The sequence below is a fragment of the Schistocerca nitens genome, chromosome 2, assembly GCF_023898315.1.
Source record: "Schistocerca nitens isolate TAMUIC-IGC-003100 chromosome 2, iqSchNite1.1, whole genome shotgun sequence".
NCBI classification, from domain to species: Eukaryota; Metazoa; Arthropoda; class Insecta; order Orthoptera; family Acrididae; genus Schistocerca; species Schistocerca nitens.
The window spans coordinates 1,025,721,051-1,025,741,604 of record NC_064615.1 but is presented as its reverse complement, the minus strand read 5'-3'; the positions used below and the strand labels follow the sequence as shown (position 1 = coordinate 1,025,741,604).

The window sequence follows — 20,554 nt, the reverse complement described above, 5'->3', positions numbered from 1 at the left end:
GGTATCACTGCTACAAACAGCCTCGGATGCCGTATTCAGTTACTCGAGATGCGCGTAACCAGGAAATCATTTTCAAGTGAAGTGTTAATTCTGGGATGATTTTCATTATCTAGCTTCAGTTTGCGTATTGTCGTATTTTCACGTGCCGTCGCGGGACAGACATTCTACCAATTATTTAGCGTGGCGTTTGATGAAACTAGTCATCAAACTATGGCGAGCATTCATTTCAACATTTAATTGGGACATTTATAGTTGCATCAGCGCATTAGACTCTGAACTGCTCTGTTAGTTAGGTTGTATGGATACTTGTGTTTTTCATCTGTGACTTTCAGAATATACTCAACTATTTTAGAAAATCGTTTTTGATTATAAATCCCGGACAATCTCCTATTTCCTCAGAGCTATAAGCTGCAGCTATAATTGTATTCTCAGATGAAGTGGGCACTAGGAATTCTAATTACAGGCTTCACGTTTTGCTAAATCACTTTCTGGTTGCTAAAGTGTAATTAGAGAGCCAGTGTTGAGAACGGCGAAAGACAGCATAAATAACATTAAAAATAATAGGAACTGATTTTACATTCAAACATTTATTAAACAAAATTATCCTAACCGCCGCCCCACAGGCTACAAGTTTACTACCTGTCTTATCCACATATCTGTGTGAAAAGGCTTTACCTTCTTACATGTATATAGAAAGTAAACGCAGAAACGACTTTTACAGCGAGAGTAATTTCCCTTTACTTTCCGTGGTTCCTGATTTCAAAGTTATATCACATGCAAAGCAGGCGGATCCTCCTCAACGAATTCCGAAGAAGGACCGAGCGAGATGGCGCGACGGTTACCACACTGGACTCACATCGGGATGACGACGGTTCAAACCTGCGTCCCACCATCCTGATTTTCTGTGATTTTCCTAAATCTCTTCAGGCAAATGTCGGGATGGTTCCTTTAAAATTCCAAATCTGATTTCCTTTTCCGTCCCTCCCTAATCCGAGCTCGTGCTCTATCTCTAATGAAGTCGTTGTCGACGGGACGTTAAAACACTAATGTCCTCCTCTCCTCCTCCTCCTACTCCAAGGAAGGGATGGGCCAATTAATTCCACAAAGAAAACTTGTAGATTAACAGAGAAGTCTAAAATACTTTAGTATTTCTTACTACACTTACTCCTTGTGCAAAAGCCTTCTTCAACCCTTTTGATGTGGTACAGGCGAAATGTAAACCGTTATAAATAGTGATAGAAGGGGAAGAAATGAATAAAAATTCATTCCATGGTCGTTATCCGCCTTTTGCTTACTAGGCAGAAATGCTAACCACTACACCACCGCAGTACTCTGGTCAATCTTGCTGCACAACTACCCAAGTCGAGTCCCCTCCCCCAACACACACTTCAGTTCATATTTTCAGCTTATTTTCCCGCTACATTGTCACTATTGCCAGGGATATTTTACCATTTGTTCTGAATTCTATTACTTTCATGTTACAATACGTGCTTTCGTGTTACTCTCATTATTCTGCATTACGAGTTGTTTTTCTTTGCGAAGGATCAAGAACGCCCTGTTCCTTGCGTATCAAACCTTCATGATTCTCAAAGGAGTGCAGACGATTCAGAAAGCAATCCCGGTCGCGCGTTGCTAGTCATTCCCCCCTTCCCAGGGATGTCTGTTGCCCTCTTCACACCGACAATTGTTGACACCCGGGCTGGGCCGAGTACCCGACGAGCCACGGGTCTCGACGGCGCGTGGCGACCCGCGCATCCTGCTGCCTCCTCCACATTAAGAAATAAAACAATGCTAAAAGGCAAAGGCAAAGTTACAGACAAAACATCGATTGCTAGCAATTTCTAGCAAAAACTACATAAAAACTATTTAAAACATATAATTTGGGCAGTTGGCCGGCTGGCACTGCAATGCACTGCGTAAATGATGTCACCATGCAACATTGCCATACTTCCCTTCCTGCCTCCTACAATGTCACAGTGATCATAAGCCAGTTGGCTATGTACAAAATGGCAAGAAATTCAAAAAACCGCGGGAAATTCGGAATACTCCTACTGTGATAAGTGTAAAATGTTGAGTATTTAAAAAATTCAATATGGCGGACTTTGCCCAATTGCCCCAAGTATAAATTAGAAATTTAAAAAAATTAAAGATTAGAAATTGCCTGATAGGTGAAAAATCTAGGCTGGCGGACTCGTAAATGCGAGGCCAGCCTTGATGGTGGGTGATCAGGTCACTGGTGTGAAACATAGAATCCAAGATAGTTAACATGAGGATACTGGCACAGTCTGTGTGGCTGTCACATGTCCTGGAGTTTCACTAGCTGTATAATGTCAGGTGAAAGGATATCAATGATACGATTCGCTGATTACGTTGCTATCCTGAGTGAAAGAGAAGACGAATTACACGATCTGCTAAATGGAATGAACAGTGTAATGAGTACAGAATATGGACTGAGAGTAAATCGAAGAAAGACGAAGGTAATGAGAAGTAGCAGAAATGAGAACAGCATGAAACTTAACATCAGGATTGGTGGTCACGAAGTAGATGAAGTTAAGGAATTGTGCTGCCTAGGCAGAAAAACAACCATTGACACACGGAGCAATTAGGACATCAAAATCAGACTAGCAATGGCAAAAGTGGCATTCCTGGCCAAGAGAAGTCCACTAGCATCAAACATAGGCCTTAATTTGAGGAAGAAAAATCTGAGAATGTACGTTTGAAGCACAGCATTGTATGGTAGTGAAACATGGACTGTGGGGAAACCGGAACAGAAAGGAATCGAAGCATTTGAGATGTGGTGTTAAAGACGAATGTTGAAAATTATGTGGACTGATAAGGTAAGGAATGAGGAGGTTCTGTGCGGAATCGGAGAGGAAAGGAATATGTGGGAAACACTGACAAGGAGAAGGGACAGGATGATAAGATATCTTTTAAGACATCTGTGGTGTGCACACTGTAAGACCTTCGGTACACACACCATCAGATTATTTGACTTGTCACTCTAACGAAGTAGGCGAGTGTCAGCAATATGTCTAGTGGTCTTATCGTGGCGTGTTTATCTTCAGCCGTTACGTCAGACGATAGAAATGCCACTTGCACCCTTATAGTAGCAGATTGACGGTGACCAACTTTAAACAGAACTTGATTAATTTTCACACATATTTATTAAAATAATAAAAAGCATAGAAATTACTTGACTTGATTCTGGATGCTGTTTACAATTGACAATCTGAAGTTCCTTTGGTCTTGGTACGTTAATCTTATTCTCACATATCTCTGATACTTCACAAAGTGTCTATTCATTTATCTTCATGGCTATGTACAGGAATATGATAATATTATTAGGCGCAGACTGAAACTTGACTACAGACTAATGCAGACTGACTAATCGGAGGTCTGTACACTCGTTATAATACCTCGAGCGTTCAGGTATCACTGCGCGAATGTGATCCACGAGAGAAAAGGTTCTACGTTAGCAGCAATCACATTGGCTGCGTTACATATTAATACGCGGATCGTCGGAAGCAGAATTTGGTCCGTCTCTAAGAAAGCGCCATCTCGTAGTGCGGAGACGGACGAGTGCTGAGCCTGCGCTGTTGTGCTTAGCGGGGCGCGCTGTAGTGGGAAAGTTGTGTAAGCGCTGACTACGCGGAACTATGTACACAACAACATCCATGGTACTAGAGGGAGCTGTAGAGTAAGAGGAAGACAGAGATTGGAATACATCCAGCAAATAGTTGACGTCGTACGTTGCAAGTGCTACTCTGCGATGAAGAGGTTGGCACAGCAGAGGAATTCGTCGTGGGCCGCATCAAACCAGTCAGAAGACTGATGACTAAAAACTAGTAATTTTAGAATCCAAGTTGGCAGATCTGTGGATCTGTTGCTTAAATCCAGGACGGCACACCTGGGAATAAGAGAAAATCCTGTGACACCAGAATCATAGACGACGGTCCACGACGGCTGACCTGAGGAGGGCCTCTATCACGACACAGTCGAAGATGGTGATCCTGGGAATACAAGCACAGTCAAAGGTATCATACAGGTCAGACAATGCCGTATTGCTATCCGCGATGTGGGACGTGGAGATACAAGTACAGTTTTGAGTCCATTTACACTAGTGTCATGAATACGATTGCCAGAATGCGTTCGGACCTGCTTGATATTTGTGAAATTTCCTGTACTTTTTATAGCTGACCTACATTCAGCAACAAGAAAACGCACTTAGGTATGCACAAACATGTAATTCAGACGTCAGGAATTTGACACAGCGAACCACTTAGAAGGGTAACAATATACCTATGCCGTCACCCTAAACGTAGTAACCTGCACAGAGACTTCTATACCCGTCTGTTATTTGTACTGAGATGCCTCAGGTGTCTCTGTACATTCGTAGACTGCGGGCATCACGTCTCAAGTTTATCATCCAGGAGTTAACCAGTGCTGAATATAAACTGGCAGGAAATTTCGGTTTAAAGTGGCGAAGCAGGTCACTTGTGGGAGTCTGACACTGCAACAGCTGAACTGTTAAGTTTCATCTCGTGTAAAATGTCCATGGAGAATCATTTATTTAAATTTGAGCCACAGTTCTTCTACTTGTTCCTGGCCATAGGTAAATATTTCCAGTTCCTCCTTGAGACATAACTCAGCTGGATTACTGAACATGTAAATCAGTCTAATTGCCCTTTGTATTTCAGTAATCATACACTCCTGGCAATTGAAATAAGAACACCGTGAATTCATTGTCCCAGGAAGGGGAAACTTTATTGACACATTCCTGGGGTCAGATACATCACATGATCACACTGACAGAACCACAGGCACATAGACACAGGCAACAGAGCATGCACAATGTCGGCACTAGTACAGTGTATATCCACCTTTCGCAGCAATGCAGGCTGCTATTCTCCCATGGAGACGATCGTAGAGATGCTGGATGTAGTCCTGTGGAACGGCTTGCCATGCCATTTCCACCTGGCGCCTCAGTTGGACCAGCGTTCGTGCTGGACGTGCAGACCGCGTGAGACGACGCTTCATCCAGTCCCAAACATGCTCAATGGGGGACAGATCCGGAGATCTTGCTGGCCAGGGTTGTTGACTTACACCTTCTAGAGCACGTTGGGTGGCACGGGATACATGCGGATGTGCATTGTCCTGTTGGAACAGCAAGTTCCCTTGCCGGTCTAGGAATGGTAGAACGATGGGTTCGATGACGGTTTGGATGTACCGTGCACTATTCAGTGTCCCCTCGACGATCACCAGTGGTGTACGGCCAGTGTTGGAGATCGCTCCCCACACCATGATGCCGGGTGTTGGCCCTGTGTGCCTCGGTCGTATGCAATCCTGATTGTGGCGCTCACCTGCACGGCGCCAAACACGCATACGACCATCATTGGCACCAAGGCAGAAGCGACTCTAATCGCTGAAGACGACACGTCTCCATTCGTCCCTCCATTCACGCCTGTCGCGACACCACTGGAGGCGGGCTGCACGATGTTGGGGCGTGAGCGGAAGACGGCCTAACGGTGTGCGGGACCGTAGCCGAGCTTCATGGAGACGGTTGCGAATGGTCCTCGCCGATACCCCAGGAGCAACAGTGTCCCTAATTTGCTGGGAAGTGGCGGTGCGGTCCCCTACGGCACTGCGTAGGATCCTACGGTCTTGGCGTGCATCCGTGCGTCGCTGCGGTCCGGTCCCAGGTCGACGGGCACGTGCACCTTCCGCCGACCACTGGCGACAACATCGATGTACTGTGGAGACCTCACGCCCCACGTGTTGAGCAATTCGGCGGTACGTCCACCCGGCCTCCCGCATGCCCACTATACGCCCTCGCTCAAAGTCCGTCAACTGCACATACGGTTCACGTCCACGCTGTCGCGGCATGCTACCAGTGTTAAAGACTGCGATGGAGCTCCGTATGCCACGGCAAACTGGCTGACACTGACGGCGGCGGTGCACAAATGCTGCGCAGCTAGCGCCATTCGACGGCCAACACCGCGGTTCCTGGTGTGTCCGCTGTGCTGTGCGTGTGATCATTGCTTGTACAGCCCTCTCGCAGTGTCCGGAGCAAGTATGGTGGGTCTGACACACCGGTGTCAATGTGTTCTTTTTTCCATTTCCAGGAGTGTAGTTGCAACAATTTGATGAAGGATGACTACAATAAAGAGATATAAGCCATTTATTACTCGTTTTATAAATTTGGTTTCATACAGCGTACAAACAAAGTCTTCTCAGTTTTCAAGCTTATTCGAATAAAATTCTCGAGCTTTCGATGACTATCTCCGCCACCGTCGTCAGGAGTAAAAACCACTGACTGCAGGAGCTGGCACGGTTTTCCACTTATACAGGTACGACTGCAGGATCTGGCTCCAGTCAGAGAGGACAGAAACGACGCGATCGCGGAATGTGAGCTGGTAAGCTCATGGCAGCTCCAGCCCGCCGGTGGACCGAGTGGCGTCCAGTAGCGCGAGGGACCAACGACACATTCGAAACTGCCTATAAGCGTCAAGCATCCGTCTTTGCTTCCTTTCGATACCCAAAGCCCGCTCCCACGCCCTACTAAATCTGCACTCCAGGTCTATGTTAAATTTATGCTGATGGATCAGCCAACACTCTCGGCTTATCAAGCTGTAATCTGTGTTCGTTTTCCAGGCGATGCTGAGCTATGGTCGACTTGTCAAGCTCCCTTTTCCCCTTTTCCTAGTATGTCGCTTTTTCTCGGTAGGACGCTCCATAACTGTGCGATTTGTTTGAAATGTAAGGATGTTGCAGCGTTTACAAGAGACTTGCTGCTTTTTGCCCCACAGCCTGCAAGGAAAGTAGCCGGCTTGGCCTCTTCTGCCGATTCAGATGGCGCCCTACTTCGGTGGCACCTGAAAACGTTTTCAGTCTCTTTCTTGTTATAACCATTCTCTCTGAACACTTGTCTCAAGTGCTGAACTGAGAATGTAGGCGGACGTCGTCAGAAATAATTTTTGCTAGGTATACTAACGTATTCAAGACCGCTTTCTTGTGTATAGGATGTTCAAAACTATTGGCGTTCAAGCACAGATCAGAGTGCATTGAATTCCTGTACACTGCATGTCCAAGCCGGCCTCATGCCTACTGCTCAACTAAAACATAGAAGATAGCTTGTAATCCTTTTCCATCTCTATGGGACATCTGATCGACGAACTGCTGTAGTTCATTTTTACCGTCAGGCCTTATTAGGAAGGTGTCATCGGCGTACCTTACGAACCAAGATGGGCGCATCGCAGAAGAGTTCAGAGCTTTCTCCTCAAAGTGGTCCATGAAGAAATTCGCGTCTGTGGTAGACAGTGGTGATCCCATCGCTGTGCCATCCGTCATTTCATAATATTATTCGCGATACATGAATCACGTTGTCGTTATAAACTGAAGGAAAAACTTGATAATTCGAGGTGGAAACTGATGATCCAGAAGATCCAGCATGTCTTGTACCGGCACCCTTGTAAAAAGTGACACATAGTCCAGACTCACCACTACGTTGTTTCGGCCTGCTTTCATTTTCTTCAGTGTTTCAACAGATGTCTGCGTGTTTGCAATATGTTGTTCACAATATCCCGGCTTGAAAAACCTGGAAGATTTTATTCACATATGACACTCCAAAAGCCGGCCGGGGAGGCCGAGCGGTTCTAGGCGCTTCAGTCTGGAACCGCGCGACCGCTACAGTCGCAGGTTCGAATCCTGCCTCGGGCATGGATGTGTGTGATGTCCTTAGGTTAGTTAGGTTTAAGTAGTTCTAAGTTCTAGGGGACTGTTGACCTCAGATGTTAAGTCCCTTAGTGCTCAGAGCCATTTGAACCATTTGAACACTCCAAAAGACTCCTAGGGCACCTACAAATAAGTTCAAATACGCACATAGTTATCCACTACCATCAGCTAGTGATGCTGATGCATTGCACATACTGCATACTGAAAGAAAAGACGCGCCGAAATTCGTATCAAAGACTACTTCTGAAGTGCTCTGATGGATAAGCACTGTAAGCGCCATAAAATCCATAAATCGAAGGCTGCCACTGAAGATGCTCGTCCACAGTGCTCTGGATGGCGTTTCTGAATGTAGATTCATGACAGTGACTGCACTGCACGGCATTCTCGGTGTTGTATATTTTCAATCTTCATGGGTGGTAGTCAACACACATCGTATGGCAGTCCAGTACCACTCGACGCATTTGAACGTTGAACACTGCAGTTGTTTGTATTGAATTCTGGCGTAAGTGACTCCATTCATAGTCGGTTAGTAATACTTCCATGTTATCAAATAGCGGATTTTCAAAAATTGCCAATACGTTGATCTCGTGATCTCATGACAAGCCTACTATGGCTCATTTACTATCTCTTCCATTCAGCTTGTACGTTGCAGAGAATAACACCACATTCATAGGTGCACAATGCAATGCAAACAATTCAGCGAGTAATACCGACGTGCGGTGGTAGTGGAAACTCAAAATCTCGAAATGATTCTGGATGCTGATTCGATTTCTGTTCCAATGTATCAGGTGCACTGTGTAACGACGGTGGCTTACTGGTTGGTGTAGACGCTATACGTGGTGGTTAATCAAGGACTATCAGCCAATGCTTTAGGAAACTTGACTGGAAACAGTTCTACAAGTTGCTTCAATGTAACAGACAGTAGTTTTGCTGAGGGAGAAGTAAACTGTGAATACGTATGCACTTACACACTATGATAATAATAATAAACATTGGGTAGGGTCAATACTTTCAAATGACTGTTTTTTTTTATTATTGTTCAGCTTGAGTTCAGGATTGCCATCTTGGATTTTAAACTTAGTGGCCATCTTGGGCGTTTACAAATGTTCATCTTGGATTTTATACTTAGCACAAGTGACCAACTTCCTTTACGACGTCAGACAGAAACGCTATAGGGTCAGAACGAGTTAAGAACTTATGAGTAGGAAAATTAAGACCTCCATAAGCAAGTTAAAACCTTACCAGCCACGATAAGTAACTGCAATGAAGCTCAGGAGAAGTCAAGATTGTTTAAGTCCCTCTCCCCCCTCCCTACCCCATCGCCTTCTCGATCCGCCAGGAGCAGATTTAATAACATCGTTTTTCCGAGAAGAAAAAAAACGACGAACGATGTCACTGTGGTCTTTAGAGATGTTCTTCCGTTTCAACATTTCGTTGACAAGGAACAACAACTTCATTTAAATTACTTAAAGCGTTTAGTAATGGTTCAAATGTTTCAAATGGCTCTGAGCACTGTGGGACTTAACATCTATTGTCATCAGTCCCCTAGAACTACTTAAACCTAACTAACCTAAGGACAGCACACAACACTCAGTCATCACGAGGCAGAGAAAATCCCTGACCCCGCCGGGAATTGAACCCGGGAACCCGGGCGTGGGAAGCGAGAACGCTACCGCACGACCACGAGCTGCGGACGTTTAGTAGTGGTTCTGTCAACAACTACAGTACTTATTAGGCGATTAATTTCTAAACTTACAGGTTCATTTTTAAACCTGGCTTACTGAAGCTGCACTGATAGTGCCTGATCTTAATAATGAACATAGAGTCGCAACACATGCTCTATAAATGTTTGGAGGATGAATGCCACAATTCACACGTGCCTATTACCAAGTCAAAATCAGCAGGCATGTGTGGATTGAAGCATTCATCCTTCAAACATTTATACAACATGTGTTGTTACTCAATGTTTATTACTAAGCTCAGGCACTGTCAGTGCAGACTCAGTAGGCCAGGCTTGAAAATAAACCTGTAATGTTCGAAACTAGTCGCCTAATTAATAGTTATACCATTCATTCAGCCGGATGATGTAGCCGAGCAGTTCTAAGCGCTTCAGTCTGGAACTGCTGCGCGACCGCTACGGTCGCAGGTTCGAATTCTGCCTCGGGCATGGATGTATGTGATGTCCATAGGTTAGTTAGGTTTACGTAGTGCTAAGTTCTAGGGGGCTGATGACCTCAGATGTTAAGTCCCATAGTGCTCAGAGCCATTTGAACCATTCAAAAAAATGGTTCAAATGGCTCTGAGCGCTATGGGACTCAACTTCTGAGGTCATTAGTCCCCTAGAACTTAGAACTAGTTAAACCGAACTAACCTAAGGACTTCACAAACATCCATGCCCGAGGCAGGATTCGAACCTGCGACCGTAGCGGTCTTGCGGCTCCAGACTGCAGCGCCTTTAACCGCACGGCCACTTCGGCCGGCATTTGAACCATTCATTCACATTTGTAGGGACGTCGATGCATTAGTCAAACGAAGTAAGAATCACTGATGTTTGATATTGGACTCGTTCACTGGGGCTCGACAGTAAAATGCAAAGCAAAGTAGGCAGAGCTACACAAGGAACTATCTTGCTTGACTGTCATTAAGTGGGAAGGATTTGTGAATCGTACAAATTTTGATACCAATTTTTAATACTGTTTTTGGAAACAGAATACTATATTATAGACATCCAACATAAGGCCTCGAATCGTAAAGGCAAGTAGGAAGTATTTAGAGTTTCAAAGTCACTTAGGTCATTATAGTCTACTCGTACAGTTTGGAGAAGGAGATTAGAGGAAGCGACCACAACCTCTTTAAAAAAACTATCCCGGTAGTCGTCTGAAGGGAATTTATGGACCAACAGAAAACCTAAGTCAGGACTGTCTAATATGTATTTGAACTACGCTATCCCCGAATAATAGTTCAGTCTCTTAAAAACTGCTCCATCACACACGTTGCCTGGAATACGACACTCAACACTCACCAACGTACTGTCGTGAGCTGAGGAAGTAACTAAGAAAATACCTTTCAGTTTGAAGTAAATTACGCAAGAAACGTTCTAAAGCTTACCTTGTTTCTGTCCTGTTTCGCAATCAGAGGCGACCTTAATCCACTCGTGGCACTCTTCGCATGTGAATTCTGTGACGTTCATCGCTTTCAGGGTTGGGAAGTTCTGAGTATCATTCACATTGCAAGACAAATAGCGAAACACCTGAGGGCTTCCATCTTTAATTATAACATACGTGTAACTACAAAATAAGAAAAGCATGTTTAGTAACAAAGATACCACGAAACATTGGAGCAACAGTTACCAAAAATTAGATCATCAAATCATTGTACACTAAATAGAATACTTACCTTTCCTCTGCCAAAACGTGGTTCCCCAGAGTTGAATTTTCGGTACTGCCGAAACTGCAGTGTGTACATCTGTATATCTCATTTGCCGGAAGTGCAGCAGCCTGTACAGGAAGAAATTCTATAAGTGACAATTTTATGTGGCAAAACACACAGCGTAGCTCGATGCGAAATGATAGGGTTTTGTTACGACTAACGGGGGATACTGAACGCATATAGAGAAGGGTAGGACAAATGGTCACAGATATGTTTGATCCTTGAGTGCGTGTCACAGAGATGCTGAAGAAACTGAACTGGCAGTCTCTTGAAGATGTACGTAAACTATCCCGAAAGTTTCAAGAACCGGCTTTAAATGAAAATTCTTGGAATATACTGCAACCTCCGAAGTGTACCCGCCCTAGTGACAATGGAGACAAGATAAGATTAATTACAGCAAGTGCAGAAGCGAGTAAACAATCTCTTCCCGCACTCCATACGTGAATAGAATCGGAAAAAACTCTTCTGATAGAATGGGACGTACCCTCTGCCATACACTTCACAGTGGTTTACAGAGTATAAATGTAGATGTACATGTAGCCGAGGCCCTGCATGTCTAAGATTTTGTTTTTGGCTATGCATGTGGCTACACATCTGAGTACGTTTAAAGTCTGGATTATTAGACTGCACGGACGGGCAAGTTCTGATATCTGCTTAATGGTTGGGCTAAATTTTATTGGTTTATATCCATCACATCGTGCTTGACAAGAATGGCATGCCTGACGCGATGTGAACAATGAGAACTGTTTGGTTCACTGGGTCAGGTCACGGTGTCTCGCCAAGCAACAGGTCACACGTAATGCCCGAGTGATGTCATGCTACCCTAACCAGACTACTTCCACAGCACAGAATGTTGTGTAAAAAAAAGTTATTTACACACACAAAGGACACTAAAGACCTGGAAACGTTACTGAGGTGCTCGTGGGAACATCACTTATCTGTCAAATGTAGTTTAAACGCTGTTTATGCGGCGAAATGGCAAGATGCGCGTAGAAAATACACTCCTGGAAATTAAAAAAGAACACATTGACACCGGTGTGTCAGACCCACCATACTTGCTCCGGACACTGCGAGAGGGCTGTACAAGCAATGATCACACGCACGGCACAGCGGACACACCAGGAACCGCGGTGTTGGCCGTCGAATGGCGCTAGCTGCGCAGCATTTGTGCACCGCCGCCGTCAGTGTCAGCCAGTTTGCCGTGGCATACGGAGCTCCATCGCAGTCTTTAACACTGGTAGCATGCCGCGACAGCGTGGACGTGAACCGTATGTGCAGTTGACGGACTTTGAGTGAGGGCGTATAGTGGGCATGCGGGAGGCCGGGTGGACGTACCGCCGAATTGCTCAACACGTGGGGCGTGAGGTCTCCACAGTACATCGATGTTGTCGCCAGTAGTCGGCGGAAGGTGCACGTGCCCGTCGACCTGGGACCGGACCGCAGCGACGCACGGATGCACGCCAAGACCGTAGGATCATACGCAATGCCGTAGGGGACCGCACCGCCACTTCCCAGCAACTTAGGGACGCTGTTGCTCCTGGGGTATCGGCGAGGACCATTCGCAACCGTCTCCATGAAGCTGGGCTACGGTCCCGCACACCATTAGGCCGTCTTCCGCTCACGCCCCAACATCGTGCAGCCCGCCTCCAGTGGTGTCGCGACAGGCGTGAATGGAGGGACGAATGGAGACGTGTCGTCTTCAGCGATGAGAGTCGCTTCTGCCTTGGTGCCAATGATGGTCGTATGCGTGTTTGGCGCCGTGCAGGTGAGCGCCACAATCAGGACTGCATACGACCGAGGCACACAGGGCCAACACCCGGCATCATGGTGTGGGGAGCGATCTCCTACACTGGCCGTACACCACTGGTGATCGTCGAGGGGACACTGAATAGTGCACGGTACATCCAAACCGTCATCGAACCCATCGTTCTACCATTCCTAGACCGGCAAGGGAACTTGCTGTTCCAACAGGACAATGCACGTCCGCATGTATCCCGTGCCACCCAACGTGCTCTAGAAGGTGTAAGTCAACTACCCTGGCCAGCAAGATCTCCGGATCTGTCCCCCATTGAGCATGTTTGGGACTGGATGAAGCGTCGTCTCACGCGGTCTGCACGTCCAGCACGAACGCTGGTCCAACTGAGGCGCCAGGTGGAAATGGCATGGCAAGCCGTTCCACAGGACTACATCCAGCATCTCTACGATCGTCTCCATGGGAGAATAGCAGCCTGCATTGCTGCGAAAGGTGGATATACACTGTACTAGTGCCGACATTGTGCATGCTCTGTTGCCTGTGTCTATGTGCCTGTGGTTCTGTCAGTGTGATCATGTGATGTATCTGACCCCAGGAATGTGTCAATAAAGTTTCCCCTTCCTGGGACAATTAATTCACGGTGTTCTTATTTCAATTTCCAGGAGTGTATTATGGGGAAGGCTAACCAAAGACTGCGGTCTATTGGCAGGACACGTAGAAAATGTAACAGGTCTACTAAGGAGACTGCCTACACTACCCTTGTCGTCCTCTTTTTAGAACACCGCTGCGCGGTGTGGGATCCTAACCAGATAGGAGTGACGGAGTACATCGAAAAAGTTCAAAGAAGGGCAGTACGTTTTATATTACAGCGAAATAACGAGAAGTGTGAGGTGATCCACATGAGTTCCAAAAGAAATCCGTTGGAATTCGGTTACTCGATAAATAGTACAATTCTCAAGGCTGTCAATTCAACTAAGTACCTGGGTGTTAAAATTACGAACAACTTCAGTTGGAAAGACCACATAGATAATATTGTGGGGAAGGCGAGTCAAAGGTTGCGTTTCATTGGCAGAACAGTTAGAAGATGCAACAAGTCCACTAAAGAGACAGCTTACACTACACTCGTTCGTCCTCTGTTAGAATATTGCTGCGCGGTGTGGGATCCTTACCAGGTGGGATTGACGGAGGACATCGAAAGGGTGCAAAAAAGGGCAGCTCGTTTTGTATTATCACATAATAGGGGAGAGAGTGTGGCAGATATGATACGCGAATTGGTATGGAAGTCATTAAAGCAAAGACGTTTTTCGTCGCGGCGAGATCTATGTATTTACGAAATTTCAGTCACCAACTTTCTCTTCCGAATGCGAAAATATTTTGTTGAGCCCAACCTACATAGGGAGGAATGATCATCAAAATATAATTAGAGAAATCAGAGCTCGAAAAGAAAGGTTTAGGTGTTCGTTTTTCCCGCGCGCTGTTCGGGAGTGGAATGGTAGAGAGATAGTATGATTGTGGTTCGATGAACCCTCTGCCAAGCACTTAAATGTGAATTGCAGAGTAGTCATGTAGATGTAGATGTAGATGAAACAGGGAAGAGAGTGTCGCTGAAATTACAGGATTTGTGATGGACATCATTAAAACAAAGGCGTTTTTCGTTGCGGAGGAATCTTCTCACGAAATTCCAATCACCAACTTTCTCTTCCGAATGCGAAAACATTTCGTTGACGCCGACCTACATAGGAAGAAGCGATCACCATGATAAGGGAAATCAGAGCTCGTACGGAAATATATATTGTCCGTTCTTTCCGCGCGCTATACGAGACTGGAATGATAGAGAACTGTGAAGGTGGTTCGACGAACCCTCTGACAGGCACTTACATGTGATTTGCAGAGTATCCATGTAGATGTAGATGTAGATACCATGTTTCTTATAATTATTTAAATAATACCATCCGACTATTAGACATATTAAGAATAAATAGCACGATCAAAAAGTGGTGACACTGTAATGAAAGGGGCAGTTCGTTTGTGGTAAATGTTAGCTCCTCCTCTGTTTTATGGTTATGCTGCTCACTCAAAAAAAAAAAAAAAAAAAAGAGGCAACAGCACAGGTATGCTTTCGCTTGATTTATAAATTGCTCGACATTAATCTCGCAGTCCCTAATGCAGCGAACAACGGCACTGTAAGGAAAAAATTATCCGAACACCCTTCTACATCTACATCTACATTCATACTCCGCAAGCCACCCAACGGTGTGTGGCGGAGGGCACTTTACGTGCCACTGTCATTACCTCCCTTTCCTGTTCCAGTCGCGTATGGTTCGCGGGAAGAACGACTGTCTGAAAGCCTCCGTGCGCGCTCTAATCTCTCCAATTTTACATTCGTGATCTCCTCGGGAGGTATAAGTAGGGGGAAGCAATATACTCGATACCTCATCCAGAAACGCACCCTCTCGAAACCTGGTGAGCAAGCTACACCGCGATGCAGAGCGCCTCTCTTGCAGAGTCTGCCACTTGAGTTTATTAAACATCTCCGTAACCCTAGCACGGTTACCAAATAACCCTGTGACGAAACGCGCCGCTCTTCTTTGGATCTTCTCTATCTCCTCCGTCAACCCGATCTGGTACGGATCCCACACTGATGAGCAATAGTCAAGTATAGGTCGAACGAGTGTTTTGTAAGCCACCTCCTTTGTTGATGGACTACATTTTCTAAGCACTCTCCCAATGAATCTCAACCTGGTACCCGCCTTACCAACAATTAATTTTGTATGATCATTCCACTTCAAATCGTTCCGCACGAATACTCCCAGATATTTTACAGAAGTAACTGCTACCAGTGTTTGTTCCGCTATCATATAATCATACAATAAAGGATCCTTCTTTCTATGTATTCGCAATACATTACATTTGTCTATGTTAAGGGTCAGTTGCCACTCCCTGCACCAAGTGCCTATCCGCTGCAGATCTTCCTGCATTTCGCTGCAATTTTCTAATGCTGCAACTTCTCTGTATACTACAGCATCATCCGCGAAAAGCCGCATGGAACTTCCGACACTATCTACTAGGTCATTTATAAATATTGTGAAAAGAAATGGTCCCATAACACTCCCCTGTGGCACGCCAGAGGTTACTTTAACGTCTGTAGACGTCTCTCCATTGATAACAACATGCTGTGTTCTGTTTGCTAAAAACTCTTCAAACCAGCCACACAGCTGGTCTGATATTCCGTAGGCTCTTACTTTGTTTATCAGGCGACAGTGCGGAACTGTATCGAACGCCTTCCGGAAGTCAAGAAAAATAGCATCTACCTGGGAACCTGTATCTAATATTTTCTGGGTCTCATGAACAAATAAAGCGAGTTGGGTCTCACACGATCGCTGTTTCCGGAATCCATGTTGATTCCTACATAGTAGATTCTGGGTTTCCAAAAACGACATGATACTCGAGCAAAAAACATGTTCTAAAATTCTACAACAGATCGACGTCAGAGATATAGGTCTATAGTTTTGCGCATCTGCTCGACGACCCTTCTTGAAGACTGGGACTACCTGTGCTCTTTTCCAATCATTTGGAACCTTCCGTTCCTCTAGAGACTTGCGGTACACGGCTGTTAGAAGGGGGGCAAGTTCTTTCGCGTACTCTGTGTAGAATCGAATTGGTATCCCGTCAGGTCCAGCGGACTTTCCTCTGTTTAGTGATTCCAGTTGCTTTTCTATTCCTTGGACACTTATTTCGATGTCAGCCATTTTTTCGTTTGTGCGAGGATTTAGAGAAGGAACTGCAGTGCGGTCTTCCTCTGTGAAACAGCTTTGGAAAAAGGTGTTTAGTATTTCAGCTTTACGCGTGTCATCCTCTGTTTCAATGCCATCATCATCCCGGAGTGTCTGGATATGCTGTTTCGAGCCACTTACTGATTTAACGTAAGACCAGAACTTCCTAGGATTTTCTGTCAAGTCGGTACATAGAATTTTACTTTCGAATTCACTGAACGCTTCTCGCATAGCCCTCCTTACGCTAACTTTGACATCGCTTAGCTTCTGTTTGTCTGAGAGGTTTTGGCTGCGTTTAAACTTGGAGTGAAGCTCTCTTTGCTTTCGCAGTAGTTTCCTAACTTTGTTGTTGTACCACGGTGGGTTTTTCCCGTCCCTCACAGTTTTACTCGGCACGTACCTGTCTAAAACGCATTTTACGATTGCCTTGAACTTTTTCCATGAACACTCAACATTGTCAGTGTCGCAACAGAAATTTTCGTTTTGATCTGTTAGGTAGTCTGAAATCTGCCTTCTATTACTCTTGCTAAACAGATAAACCTTCCTCCCTTTTTTTATATTCCTATTAACTTCCATATTCAGGGATGCTGCAACGGCCTTATGATCACTGATTCCCTGTTCTGCACTTACAGAGTCGAAAAGTTCGGGTCTGTTTGTTATCAGTAGGTCCAAGATGTTATCTCCACGAGTCGGTTCTCTGTTTAATTGCTCGAGGTAATTTTCGGATAGTGCACTCAGTATAATGTCACTCGATGCTCTGTCCCTACCACCCGTCCTAAACATCTGAGTGTCCCAGTCTATATCTGGTAAATTGAAATCTCCACCTAAGACTATAACATGCTGAGAAAATTTATGTGAAATGTATTCCAAATTTTCTCTCAGTTGCTCTGCCACTAACGCTGCTGAGTCGGGAGGTCGGTAAAAGGAGCCAATTATTAACCCAGCTCGGTTGTTGAGTGTAACCTCCACCCATAATAATTCACAGGAACTATCCACTTCTACTTCACTACAGGATAAACTACTACTAACAGCGACGAACACTCCACCACCGGTTGCATGCAATCTATCCTTTCTAAACACCGTCTGTACCTTTGTAAAAATTTCGGCAGAATTTATCTCTGGCTTAAGCCAGCTTTCTGTACCTATAACGATTTCAGCTTCGGTGCTTTGTATCAGTGCTTGAAGTTCCGGTACTTTACCAACGCAGCTTCGACAGTTTACATTTACAATACCGATTGCTGCTTGGTCCCCGCATGTCCGGACTTTGCTCCGCAGCTTTTGAGGCTGCTGCCCCTTCTGTACTTGCCCGAGGCCATCTAACCTAAAAAACCGCCCAGTCCACGCCACACAACCCCTGCCAACCGTGTAGCCGCCTGCTGTGTGTAGTGGACTCCTGACCTATCCAGCGGAACCCGAAACCCCACCACCCTGTGGCGCAAGTCGAGGAATCTGCAGCCCACATGGTCGCAGAACCGTCTCAGCCTCTGATTCAGACCCTCCACTCGGCTCTGTACCAAAGGTCCGCAGTCAGTCCTGTCGACGATGCTGCAGATGGTGAGCTCTGCTTTCATCCCGCTAGCGAGACTGGCAGTCTTCACCAAATCAGATAGCCGCCGGAAGCCAGAGAGGATTTCCTCCGATCCATAGCGACACACATCATTGGTGCCGACATGAGCGACCACCTGCAGATGGGTGCACCCTGTACCCTTCATGGCATCCGGAAGGACCCTTTCCACATCTGGAATGACTCCCCCCGGTATGCACACGGAGTGCACATTGGTTTTCTTCCCCTCTCTTGCTGCCATTTCCCTAAGGGGCCCCATTACGCGCCTGACGTTGGAGCTCCCAACTACCAGTAAGCCCACCCTCTGCGACCGCCCGGATCTTGCAGACTGAGGGGCAACCTCTGGAACACGACAAGCAGCCATGTCAGGCCGAAGATCAGTATCAGCCTGAGACAGAGCCTGAAACCGGTTCGTCAGACAAACTGGAGAGGCCTTCCGTTCAGCCCTCCGGAATGTCTTTCGCCCCCTGCCACACCTTGAGACGACCTCCCACTCTACCACAGGTGAGGGATCAGCCTCAATGCGGGCAGTATCCCGGGCAACCACAGTCGTAGTCCGATCGGGGGATGCGTGGGACGAGCTGGCCGTCCCCGACAAACCCCCATCCGGACCCCCACAGTGATGCCCATTGGCAACAGCCTCAAGCTGGGTGACCGAAGCCAACACTGCCTGAAGCTGGGAGCGAAGGGATGCCAAATCAGCCTGCATCCGAACACAGCAGTTGCAGTCCCTATCCATGCTAAAAACTGTTTTGCAAAGAACGTCTGAACTAATCTACAGAGAGCGCAAACAAATCGACAAAATTTAAACGGTTATTAAAATACAAGATTGCCTAGTAAATGCAGTAATGCTGCTACTTGCGCACTGCTGACACACTGCTCGGCAGCGGAAGGAGACTAAGCGATTTTACACTATTCAGGTACTAAAACGCGATGCTACAACTCTCAAATACTATAATACGCCCGAAATTTATGTATCAAACAATGCAAGTACCAAAAACACGCAAAGAAATTAAGAATTAAACTATGTAAGAAATGAGTGAGCTAGGAGTATACGACTTGCTGCTGCAGCTGCTTATCCAACGGCGGCAGGGAGCACACTGACTGTGACCAACCGACACTGGCCGTTCAAAACAAAAACCCTTACGTAATGCGGAACTGACCCGCCGTACAACAGGAGGCGGGGAGTATTTTGTTGCCAGTAGAGAAGCGTAATTTCGAACACGGATCAGTCATTGGATGTCACTTGGGCAACAAGTCCATCAGAGACACTTCAATCCTTCTAAACCTGCTCCAAGGCGACTGCTGGCGACATGAATGCGAAGTGTATACGTGCAGGCACATACGCAGCTAAACAGGACCAGGCATTACATGAAGAGACGGCAGGGACCGTCGGCCATTAAGGATGGTGGTAGTAAAACAGTCATATGAAATCAGCGGAAGGAATAACTCGTGAGTTACAAAGTGCTACCAGCGGTCCGATTAGTATAATGACTGTGGATTGGAAGTTAAAAAGAATGGGATACAATGATCGACCAGCATAAGCCACACATTTCTACTGTCAGTGCTAAGCGACACGCGAGGTGGTCCAGACAACAATGCCGCTGGACAGTGGGTGGAATAGAAACGTGTGATTTGGAGTGTTGTATCACGCCATACCCTGTGGCAAACCGATGGAAGGGTTTGGGTTTGGCGAATGTCTGGAGAATGTTACCTGTCACCCTGTGTTATGTCAGCAGTGGAGCACAGAGGAGCAGGTGTTACGGTATGGGGGCGGTTTTCGTTGTTATAGTGTAGTCTCATAGTTGCGCTTAAGAGAACGCTAAATGCGGAAGGATATGAACACATTTTAAGCATTGGATACCTGCGTACAGTAGATACGATGTTTGTATCAGTATCACAATGTACCTTGTCAAAAGGCGACATATGCGGGGCAATGGTTTGTCGGCACTAACATTCCTCAAATGGATTGGCCTGTGCAGAGACTCGACCTAAACCTAATGGAACACATTGGGAATGTGTTAGAACGTCGACTTCGCTCCAGACCCACATCACTACCTTCTCTGGTTTTGGGTCTTGAGGAAGGCTGTGCTGCCGTTACTCCACAGGTATTCAGATACCTCACTGAATGCGCCCCCAGCAGAATTCAGGGTGTCACAGTGGTGAATGGTGGACACACCGCATATTAATGTCCACTAATAGCTGTCCGGATATCTTAGATCATTTAGTGTATGTCAGTGCCATCATGGGGGTTCTGGCGCAAGTACAGAAAGTGCTCACCCCCCATTCCCACAGGATTACCCT

The 20,554-nt window shown here is 46.1% G+C and overlaps 1 protein-coding gene across 2 annotated transcripts in view; it reads right to left on the bottom strand.

Moving 5' to 3' along the window:
- The window catches only part of LOC126237373 (uncharacterized), a 786,945-nt gene that overhangs the window by 708,773 nt on the left and 57,618 nt on the right, over positions 1–20,554 (bottom strand). For both annotated transcript variants that reach the window (XM_049947458.1, XM_049947457.1), the window contains exons 3-4: positions 11,128–11,228; positions 10,840–11,018 (exon numbers count right to left, since the gene is read on the bottom strand). In XM_049947458.1, the coding sequence (XP_049803415.1) occupies positions 10,840–11,018; positions 11,128–11,228 (280 nt within the window). The remainder of the gene's footprint in view (positions 1–10,839; positions 11,019–11,127; positions 11,229–20,554) is intronic.